The 12094-nt window shown below is 28.9% G+C and overlaps 1 protein-coding gene across 2 annotated transcripts in view; it reads right to left on the bottom strand.

Moving 5' to 3' along the window:
* The window catches only part of LOC126914142 (protein timeless homolog), a 249824-nt gene extending 239248 nt beyond the window's left edge, over nucleotides 1-10576 (bottom strand). The window contains exons 1-14 of one of the 2 annotated variants that reach the window (XM_050717653.1): nucleotides 10427-10576; nucleotides 9780-9961; nucleotides 9509-9662; nucleotides 9250-9430; nucleotides 9042-9173; nucleotides 8886-8981; nucleotides 8601-8764; nucleotides 6983-7100; nucleotides 5193-5455; nucleotides 4563-4695; nucleotides 4327-4481; nucleotides 2812-2945; nucleotides 2592-2742; nucleotides 2408-2488 (exon numbers count right to left, since the gene is read on the bottom strand). In XM_050717653.1, the coding sequence (XP_050573610.1) occupies nucleotides 2408-2488; nucleotides 2592-2742; nucleotides 2812-2945; nucleotides 4327-4481; nucleotides 4563-4695; nucleotides 5193-5455; nucleotides 6983-7100; nucleotides 8601-8764; nucleotides 8886-8981; nucleotides 9042-9173; nucleotides 9250-9430; nucleotides 9509-9662; nucleotides 9780-9873 (1856 nt within the window). In that variant the 5' untranslated portion in view covers nucleotides 9874-9961; nucleotides 10427-10576. The remainder of the gene's footprint in view (nucleotides 1-2407; nucleotides 2489-2591; nucleotides 2743-2811; nucleotides 2946-4326; nucleotides 4482-4562; nucleotides 4696-5192; nucleotides 5456-6982; nucleotides 7101-8600; nucleotides 8765-8885; nucleotides 8982-9041; nucleotides 9174-9249; nucleotides 9431-9508; nucleotides 9663-9779; nucleotides 9962-10426) is intronic. The other variant, XM_050717654.1, reaches the window with a different exon arrangement.
* Nucleotides 10577-12094: the final 1518 nt, after the last annotated feature.

Genomic DNA, 12094 nt, shown 5'->3' with positions numbered 1-12094 from the left:
GGAAACTCTCGCCTCTGGTTTACGGCGTATAAATCAATGATTGGTCGACCACAGAGATGCTGTGAGTCAAATGCGAAGAAATTTCGCCGCGTGTGACCTGTCATCAACCTGAATGCTATTTTCAGCTCAGTGGCTCTTATTCATCTCTTCGCATAAATGACATTTTTAGCCCTGAGCATTGTTCATATCCACATCAAATGGATTTAAAAAAAAATCGCTTTTTGTATTCGCAGATTAAGCATGAAAGACAGCAATACAATTAAATACTTCCCGTAACTTTATTAGCTTTTCATTCTAGCGATTTGTCTAAAATCGATAATAATTAAGCTATTCCTATGAGTAAATTACGTAATATAAAATTGACATATAGGGAAACTCATTACTATGCAATAGTATGTACATTATGAATAAATATCGATGTGATTAATTACAGCCATGTAAATTGTAATTACATACATGTTTACATTCAATAATATTGATATAGGGTGTATCAAACCCTGTTTCACAAGATATTAATTATTATAAAATTATTCAGGAGAAAATTCTTCTGATGGAGAATAGAATGGTATATAAACTCTCTAGTTTTAAACAGATTTTGTTTAATACCTTAACCAATAAATTTTTTCTCTGCTTATTAACAAATATAACTAAAATTTGTAATACTATTAATAACATTATTACTTTCATTAATAAGACAACTTACACAATACAAATGAATTTTATAAGATATGATAATACATATGTATAAGATAGTTCTTAAATTCATAAAAAACAATGGCTAAAATAAGCAACTAAATTAAAGACAATTTATATCTGTATATGTCATGAACATGTGCATTAAATGATGTATATCACAGCATGTATATCAAATTTTGTTATGTCTTAATATCTATTCTGTATAATATGTATCCCAGATAACACGTACACAATTTTTGTCTTTAACGCAACAAACTGTCAAAGTATTAAAAAAGTGTTTAAAGGCTTAAGTTGTTCCAGAGGTGATTAAAAGTTTATCTCACGGTACGACGATATCCAAGATCGTTGCATCGTGTGCAATAACCAGGAACTTCTAACGCGATATGTTGGCGGAACTAACCACGCTGTCTTATATTTGTGAAATGAAATTAATCCCTCTAATGCGATTGAAGAGGTACTACATACGCTGAAGTCAATTGGGCTATTAAAATTATGAATGTAATCACGCCGTAAAAAAGAAATCAATATTAATTCTTTAATTTCTACTATTTATAATATTAACTCTTTAATTTCTACAAATACTGTAGTACAATATGTTGTACTACATATGTTGTACATTACAATACCATTATTTCATATTAAATTATTGTTCAGACTGCAATATTTGATTGAATATACTAAATGAATGATGAATAATGAATATACTAAAATCTCTTAAGCTAATGTTTATTCATCGATTTATAATAAATTGCAAGAAATAAGTGATGGTGAACTGTAAATTGTCAATTAAAAGCTTTTTCACATAAGAAGAAAAGATTTCATTATAAATAAAATTTCGGACAGGTCAATTAACTCCAGACTATGAAATTATTTTATTTGACAAATGGAAGACGAGAAAGTTACTTTCACTAATATGCATATCGCGCGCACATCAAGAAGTTACTCCCTAGAGGCAGGACGTCATGGAAATTGATCGAATACCTTGACGCGACGGCGTGAAATAGGCCAAACTTTAATCACTTTTTTAGCACGCTGGTAGATTTTTGTGACAGAAAGATTGTATATTCGCGATGCATACCACATACCAACAAAAAGGACGTGATAGTATCGGATCTCCTTGTTAATAAAAACATTCCTCCATATTTTGTACTACAATTTTCCTATATATATTCATTAAAGGTAATAGAAGTAATGAAATCCACACTACTACAATCGCACAAATGTTAATGCTACATTAAAGAGAGTCACCAAATTTCTTCCGAGCGTGAAATTTTAAAGACAACGTGTTAAATAATTACAATTACAGATATTTATGTCACTAATAAAACGTTAAGATTTTAATTACTATTTTTTATTTTTTCTAATTTTTTTCTATACAAAAATATATACATAAAAATATGCAAATTAAGGTACAAGATCGATTATTATTATTATTTATCATTAATATGTTAATTTTATTTTTAAATTCATGCTTCATTCATATTGTTCTCTATTCATAATTTCAATAATTTGAACTGATAATCATATTCAAGTAAGTATTATTTCAAACAAACGACAATAGGAAGAATATTAATCGATAACAATGACACTTATTTTAACATTCATATTAGGATCAGTTTATAAAATAAATACTAATTATTCTATGGGATGATCTTTGAATATACGCAACAATTTTCATAGAATTAACGTTCAAAACAAATAGTGTACTTACCTTGCTGCACGAATAAGTCCAATAGCTTGCTCCAGATCCTTCGACCGTAGTAGCTTTTGGACCCTCTTCATTGCATCAACTCTGAAACCAAGGAAACGACCAACATGACATAATAAAAGTATTCTTTGCATTCAACTTCAATTTGCCAATATCGTTATAATCGAATAAAGTAACATAAACATACTTCTGATCATCTATAGGTACATCCAACGTTGCATCAAATGGTATAACTTGCGGTATCGTTCCTTCTTGCATTACAATAGATAGTTGGGGACTAACTTCGTCCCAACGTTCTTCTAAGCTTCGAACCGGAGGTTGTTCTTTCTGTACAGCTTCTATTCACGTTTGATATTAGAAAGCATATCCTTAATTAAATTGAGAGGAAACAATATTTCGTTTCTTACTTTTTTTATTTGTTCTTTTGTGTCGTGTTGGTTTCACTTTCTGGACTATTACGCTACGTTTATTTCTCCCACAATAATTACTCAACATTTTTAAGAAGATGTGTGCTGTTGTAGTGAGATCAATCAAATATTGTCTAAAAAAAAAAAAATAAGAACGTTTCACTTAATACATACAGAGCTAATTTAAATTTAAATGAAGTGTGAAAAATTAAAGAAAAGAATAGTTTTTACAATTTATTTCATTAAAAAGAAATTACGAAGTTTTATTTATATTATATTATATATAATTTTATATATAATATATGTTATTTATATTATATATACGTAGGTATATTGAGTATTAAAATGTAATAATATCTAGATATCAATTATATTAATATCAATTATACCTATTTATTCGTCTCCCAATTATACTTGAATATTTATAGTTCAATAAGATTCTCATTCGAAACGTCGCGTCGCTTCAAATGAAACAATACCCGCCGTGAAATTAATACAGTTCTGTTGTGTGTATAGTTTGCAAGTCGTAACATCAGCAACGAAGTTTGCTGCACCCGTCAAGTCTTGTTTTCGTCAGCGTCACTAAGACGTCAAAGTAACGACGATATCGCGGTATGGTGCTCCGACCTTACATTTCCGTAGTGGAAAACCCGTCAAACTCGCGAAAAGTTGAACGGCCGTCGTCTTTTCCCATTTCGCCGGCCGGAAGGTCGATAGAAGTTGTTTATTCCAGCAAGAAGCGAAAAAGAAAAGAGAAGGACCAGACAAGAGCGAGGGGAGGACGCAATGGAAGGGGGTGCAGTCGAAAAGAAGCAAGAAAGTACGAGAAATAGCTCCCTCGTTGTTCGAGCCGATTGATTTGAAAGTGAATCAATCTGTCTGCAGTAGATAAAACTTTTAGCAAACAGTTTTTCATTTTCCACTCCTATCTACTCGATAAACAGATACCCAGAGCATGAAATAGTAATAACAACGAAATATTTCACAAGTAAATTACATCATTAATTTTCGTTATAGGATATTTAAAATCCCTGAGAACACATTAAACATTCATCTTTCCGATTTAAACTAACAATTTCTGAATCTTTATATGAAAGAAAAAATTTTGAATTATTAGTTGTGCAACAAGTTTGTTCATCTTTTAATCATCTTTTAATGTTATATTTTGAAGATTATTATAATAGCATTACTTCTTTTAATAAATGTTTCCCATAATTGTATTATTTAATAACAGTAATATGTGATGAAAAAACAAATACATATTACGAACATTCAATAAGGGAATTGTTTATTAGTATACAAATTAGATGATAAATTTTTCATGACAGAGCAGAATTCGCTCTTGTGTAATTTATGATATTAATTGAATATTGATTGTGTCAAAAATGTTTGTTAAAAATTTAATTATCTAATCAATTAAATTTTATTATTATTAATATCTCAATGTTTGAAATACTTTTATCATTTGGCAACATTAAAATTCATGTTACGTTACAGAGAATCTTTTATACGAACCGAGACATTTTAACCTCGTCGAAACAGAGAAGCAGAGAAAGAATCGTTTCCCGATATTCCATAACATAAAACACGTTACTCTTAATAACCTTGCTGGATTCTCTAACACCACGATCTGTACTTTGATCCATTGCCATTAAAGTGTACAGAAGTTCCTATAATAACAAAGAGAAAAAAACATATTTCGTTCAATGCATCTATCAAACGAAAACAAATATCAATACTCGGTTCCTCACCTGATACGCTTTCAATGCTAAATGTAATCTACGAGACCAAAGGGGAATTCTCTTTTTGTCAGTAATTATCATCTCGTAATAATGATCCATTTGTCTTTGTACTAAATGAAATACTTCCGTGGATATTGTTTCGCTGTTGATAAATTAGTAGAAAAAACCAAACATTACATTGCTTTTAAAGGAGAAACAGAAATTAAGGTTAAAGACGTTTTAACTTCCGAATAATTAGAATTAGTTAATTGTAACAAAATACAACGATACGATAAAGTCTCTAATTTTTGATAAATTCTTAAAAACAAACTTTAAATAATAAGAAAAACGTCATGTGTATGTATGTACGTGTGAGATCACCAATTGCTAACATTTCTACATGCTTCGAATGATAATGAATGTTCAACGAGCACTGGTTGGAAGGAAAATTTAAATCCCAACAATACATGTTGCTTAAAGCAGAGCACGTAAAGGCGCTTGCACTGAAAATAGCTAGAAAATGTTTCTCAAAGACAAGAATCTAAAGAGAGCGACGATGCGTAAAACGAGTTGGAAAACTATCTCTTTCCTTTCTTCAACGTTTATTCTCTGACAATGTACCTTCTTTTATTACGAAATAAGGAAATTCCACCGACTTACCTCACATATTTTACTTCAAACTTGTAATGGCGGTTGAACTCCATGAAAAAACGCAAGGCCCATAAGTAACAAGTTGTTTCAGATTGATTGGTTTGAGCTCCGCTGACTATACAGGACTTTGAGTATTTCATTACGGGGTTGTAAGCAGCATTCAAGAATTCTATGCAAAATTCTTTCAAAATGAGTCTCACACTCAACGCAGATGTACGTTCACCCCTTGGATCCCACATGGGACGTTTGTTTTTCGGTTTCGACACTTTTTTCTATGTCGCATTGAAATCGAAATATACATTACTATTATTATGTATTTAAAATTATGTTACACAAATCTATATACTTATTATTATTATTAATTACATAGATATTATACGTTTTATTCAGGATCGACAAGAAAGAATTGAAAACATGTGTATTAAATATTTGACTGTCTGAAAACAAACTTCATCACAAATGTTTTATCGTACCAGTATAATCCTTTTTAAATTCATGATAATGTAACGAATATATCTTTTTGCGCCAATACTAAATACTAACTACTGAAAAATACTGTACTAAACACTACATTGAACAATGTATTGTTCTGTATCCAATATTTTATATTACATCAATAAAGAAAGATAGACAGGGTATTCAACGTAATAAAATTGTCACCACAATTCTTCAGACGCTTTAGATAAGCTGACAAAAAATGTTCTAGATAAAAATTAATCGATACTGAATCAACGACAAGCTGCAATATAAAAAGAAATCAACAAAATTTGTTATCTAGATACTCAAAAAGTGAAACGACTGTTTTCAAACAGTGGAAGTGCCGCAGGTTTTACTGAACAATTTTTTTATATTGCAGTTTGTTATCAATTAAATACTGAACTTTTGCTCAGAACATTCTTTTTCAAATTATCAAAGGTGTCTAGAAAGTCTTAGTGATTGTTACATTGTCAACATCCATTATATCCTAATCAAGATTATAGAAATAAAGAATGAATTGCCCGTTATATTAAACTTCTATCCACTCTGTTAAACTAAACTTAACATTTTGTTGTATATTTGTAACGGAAAATCTTCTTTTTAATCTAAAGTTATAATAAAATCACATTTTGTAACCTTTATTACAAAAGATTAGCAAAATAATCTATAGAATACAAATTCGTTTAATAGATGACATAGACTTTATGCCTTTCATTGTTTCAATATAACAATTTCACGAAAATGTAGAAGGGATCAGAGAAAGGAAGGGATCAAGAGAAGGAAACTGGTGGAATTCCATAAAAGATATGGCAGAAGTCACTGATCGCCTCAATTCGAGATAGCCGTCAGGCATGTGACCCAGTAGATTTATAACAGTTCATAATGAAACGAGCTACGAAAAAACAAGCTAGGAAAAGTTTGTCTTCAAATACGGATGTTCTGCGAAGGAAACGGTAATAACGATGTAAGAAGGAAAAGGATCGTTTTATAGTCGAGCGGGACACAAGAGACAAGAGAAAAGGAGGAGAAACGTCCGCGAAAAGAGCACTGACCTAGTTTTAAATGTTTCAGCACCATTAAGCAAGAAGCCAGTTCTAATTACGCGAGGATAGCCTTAATTAACAACCGTATTTTCATTCAAATCCACCCAGCCTTCATTCCTACTTATTCATTAATGAGAGCTACCGTTGGAAACCAAAGATTAATTGAATTGACCATTTTCTGGTTTGACGTTTATTTCCTTTATTTGGAAACAGAAACAAAAAAAGGAAATGAAAACCATAACAGAATTGTTTCATATCAATAACGGCTGCAGTAATTACCTTATCTTGGCCGAAGTTTAGTGCCTCGATCTTCTGGTATGGTTTGTGACATAATAGCTGATTTTCTCCAATGGCTTTCATATTTCGCACAACGTAAGTTCCACCAAAATGTGAATGTCTAAACATATTATTAGACAATTGACGAAAAGATTGTTACGTATACCTGATTATAAGTAAAACAAAATAAATTGTTTGATATGAAAAAAGAACCCATTACTCAAAAATAAACCCACCCCCCAAAAAAAATCCCATCAATTTTATGTATGACTTCTAAAAATCTAATCAATAGTATGGAAGGCGGCTGTCACTAGCAGGTAGTTTGCTAAACGAGGAAGATGCATTTTCTTCCTCGCACATTTATTTGCAGGAGAAAATCGTCTTCGATTTCTTGTTTTTATTATTCTTGTGTAATCGGTTCATTATATCAACTACAATAGATACATAATTTAAACATTAACAAAATCAGAGACTGAACTAGAAATATTGAAAATAAATTTATTTGTTTATTTAAAGAAAGATGTAAATATGTGAATACTTGACAAATATTAGAAAAATTCAAGTTTCTAAAAAATTACAAATAACCATCTGAAATATTTAAATTTCATAAAATTTCTGATATCTAATTTTTAGTAATTTTTATTAAATACATTCTAAATCAATGATACGTTTTTCAATTTTGCTATTTTAAAGCTTTTATCTTTGAAATATTGAACATAAAATCCTGTTTTGGACGGTGCCATTTTGTCGCTTGTGATAGCATTGTCCATCGATTCATAGGGTGTGAGAGAAAAGATCAATCTCTCTACCTCCTTTGATTTCTTTTCAAGTTGCAAAAAGCTTTCTACGGAAAATAGGGGAACATAGCAAAAAGATGTGAATAATGCACGACACAAGAATAAAACACGTGCACTCCCCAACAAGTGGGTAAAAGCATCTATTCAAATGGTGCGTGGTCTTACTTTAAAAAGTGGGTCAGGTTTATTACATATATAGTACTAGGAATAAATTAACTTTCCTTAACAATGTCCCTTAAGTGGTATTGATCGTCTGTTTATCCTGTTATATTCACAATATTATTCATGTTCAATTTTCTTATAAGTATGTTAAAATAACTTGTCGCCCGAGCCATGGATATTCAGCGAAATGTGTAATTAGATTTATATATAAATAATTGTAATATGTCTATACAATTTGCAATAAAGCCAATCATTTACACCGTATATATAGAAACGATCACTGTTTCCACTATTTAAAATAATAAAAAAATAACGTACTATGTTCTTAAATGCTTGATGTATAATAACTTCTAAATATAATCACTTACTAAAACGAAATATTTACAAGCAATATCTTCAAAATTGTTTCAATGTATTAAATAAACTATAGATAGATTAACTAGAAGAGTATGAATATTATTTTCTTTTATCTAATTCTTTAACATACTTTTTAAAACTATCTAAATACATAAATGAAGAATAAACTATGTTTTTATTGCATAAAAATTGAAACAAACAAAAAAGTAAATAAAAGTAAATATATATATATATATATATATATATATATAGAGAGAGAGAGAGAATAAAGAATAATATTAGAGAATAGAGTTAATTAAACTTACCTAGCTCCTGCATATTTTCTCACTCTTTCTATCTTTTTCTCCTTTTCTTTGAGTCGAGCTGCTAAAAGTGTTTCTTCATCCTTTTCTTTTTCGCTAAGACTACGTTGCAAGCCGGACTTCGCTAATTCACTCGCACTTTGATCGCGAAGCATTAACGATATAATCTAATAATATGCAACGTATATAAGACATGAGTAATTATTAAAAGTTAAATTATTTCGGAGAAAAAATAAAACGTTTGAAACAATATAACGACATTTTAATGTAATATAATCGAGCACATACCTCTAAAACTTGCAAATGATATTGTTGTTCACTTCTGTTACTAGCAATAAATACTAACAAATCAACAATTCCTGACGTATTAAGTGCATACAAAACCTAATGAGCAGAGAGTATATAAAAATATATTCTTATGCAATACTACATTCAATATCATACCTCATCATGAACTGTAGCATCATTATCAACACGTTTCTCATTTTCATCAGGGAGAATTTGCAAAACATTTCTAATAAAAATAAGTATCCTTTCAATGACCATTTCGTTTTCTTCCCCCCTTTCTACATTATCCTATAAGAACAAAGGGATTGTATTGTTTCTTTGTTTCTAAATATACATATAAAATCTACGAACTTAACAAACTTACTAGTTTAAGAATTTTACTTAAACGATTACTAAGTATTGTCCATATACGTCCATCAATTAAAGCTACTTTATATGACTGTGTATATGCAACTAGTTTAAGGTATATAGTACGCTGCATTATGTCAGTAGGAATTTGTTCATTAAAAAGCAGCACAACTGGACTTGTTATATTAATAATTAACCTAATTAAATCAGATGTTATTAGAGTGAAATAATATATAGCAAGTTACAAAACATATTTTGAGTAATTTATTACTTGCCTTAGTAATACATCCCAAAGTTCAAGTTTATCGTAATGGTCAACAAAAATTTTTATAAGATCAGTTTGAAGTACTTTTGTTTGACCAAGAAACTGACGTACAGTATGAGATTCATCGTCTCTTCTTAAATATTTGATAAGATCCTTTATAACATCTATTATGAAATTAATAACTTTAATAATATTTCTTTGTATTGGTGAATTAAGTTTTGACTAACTCATGAATATTTAGTATACAAGATACACGTAAAAAAAGTAACAACTACTTTTACCTAAACAGTAATTGTCTAAATGATACTTAGATCCATCATAATAACCAAGTGCAGCGCACGTAGCTGCAAGTTCAGTAGATAGGTAATCTGACATGATTTTATTTATAACAAATTATAAAGTATATATGTATTCCTTTCTATTGAATTCTAAACATTATTATTCAAATGAATTTTTAGATCACCTGCAATAAACAATATGTTAGAACTACTAAAATGACACTTTATTACTTAAGCTTTATTACTTAAATAACTAAAATATTGTCAAATAATTACAATCCCATAATTGTAATAAATGTAAATATGTAATAAATCAGTATTTTAAATTTTGTACTAATAACATTAATTTCTATGGATATTTTTAATTAAATTTATGAATCTTATACATATTTTACTTTTATCACATATTCAATAAATCAATATTATAAACAAACCAATGCTGTTTTTTTAACTAATACGTGAAACAATACCATAGTTTAACCTTATTTACTATAGTTAACCGTAGTTTAAAATCACCATAATTGTATTATTTATGTGTATTCGCACGAGATACTAATAACCGGCGTGCATGGCGTTTGAGGTTAACTTTGGTTGGTTGAAACGAAAACAGAATAAAATAAGTTGTTAACAATGTCATTATTAACACTCACGTGCGTAATGAAACTCTGAACTAATGTAATCATTGTCACTTAACAGTATCAATTAAAACACTCACTGCACTTAATAAATACAAAAATAATTACAGGCAATGGACACGTCAAACGCGCAACAGGTAATGAAAAATGCGCGGGAAAATGTTTGCTATGCTTTTACGAAATTGGCCGATAGAGTGCTTTCGAGTCCTACTGAAATAAGAATGAATAATTAATTGCGATTTCTTTATAATATATAATGTCGTTTGACAACAATATAATAACTTATTTGATAGAAATGTACAAATACTTTTTTATTATTTGCAGTAACAGAAGAAGGAACACTTTCGGTAAGTACAAATTATTTATCAATTTAGGAGATAATTATTTAGTAAAAAATGATAATTTAATTTAAGAAATTAAACTACATAAAGGGTAAATGTGTAATGGTTACATATATTCAAATTTAATACGAAATATATATTTGTTTAATAAATGAATTTCTATAATTTTAGAATGTTTTCTAGAAACATTATGTCATTTGCGAAAATATTTGCTCTTCAATTAATTTATTTAAAGGTTATCCATAATTTGCAGCTCCTTACTGTATTTTCATAAAAATAAAAATTAAATCTTTCTATGTATGTATTTACCTAGATTTCAAATCGTTAGATTTTTATTTTAATTAAGAAAATTTTAGATAAATGGATAAAAAATAATTAAAGTTAAATGAACTTGCATAGTAATTAGATAAAGCTAAAGCTATTATGTTAGCTTAAAGTCTCAATTAGAAATTTATTCAGAGCTTATCATTAAATATGTATATATGTATGTAAAGTTTAATGTCTAGTACAAGATATTCAGTAATCAATTATGAACGTCGTATTAAATACGAATAGAGCATCACTATATGAAAGTTATAAGATTTTAAGCAATATATTAATTATAACGTTTAGAAATGTTTGACTCTCATATTATGTTGTACAATATTGTTAAAGTGAGAAAAATAAAAGTTATGTATTGTCATTATATTTAATTAATAGACAAATTCAAAAAATATACAATTGATGTATTTTACATCGTTAATGCTGAGTAAATTAATAAATTTCAGATTTATACAGCAATATATGTACAATGTTTTTAAGTCATTGTCATTTAGATTGATTCAATATCATAAATTTAAGAGTGCATACATGTAGAGCTTTTTTCTTATTTTTTAAAAACATGAGAAATTCCTTCCTTATTCTATTGATAATTAATATACATACATTTTTATATATGTATTCAGATAGAAAAAGACGAATTGGGACTCTATGGTAGATATATTAATTATTTCTAATTTGTATTCGCTTATTGAGAAGATCTCGAAATATTTAAGAGACAGATCATTATTAAACAGAATAGTTTTCTTCATATTTTAAGATTGCAGACACAATTTCAACAATGATTCCGTACTTGAAAACCCTGTACTTTTCTTACTTGCAACATCAAAGTAACAATTTTAATGAGGAGTCCTTTTCCTCATTGAGTATTTAATTAATTACTTCGAAATGGACGCGCTTTGAACTTGTAAACGTAGGAGGTACTTAAAACTTTCTGTAGACTCATCCGAAAGCAAAAAATTCTCGTTGATATCGCAAAACGATCGATAAAAAAGCATGGGTCGTGAAATCATTGCCTTGTTGT

The sequence above is a fragment of the Bombus affinis genome, chromosome 3, assembly GCF_024516045.1.
Source record: "Bombus affinis isolate iyBomAffi1 chromosome 3, iyBomAffi1.2, whole genome shotgun sequence".
Lineage (NCBI taxonomy): Eukaryota > Metazoa > Arthropoda > Insecta > Hymenoptera > Apidae > Bombus > Bombus affinis.
Note: the sequence above shows the minus strand (reverse complement) of the source record. Positions and strands in the feature narration are given on the sequence as shown.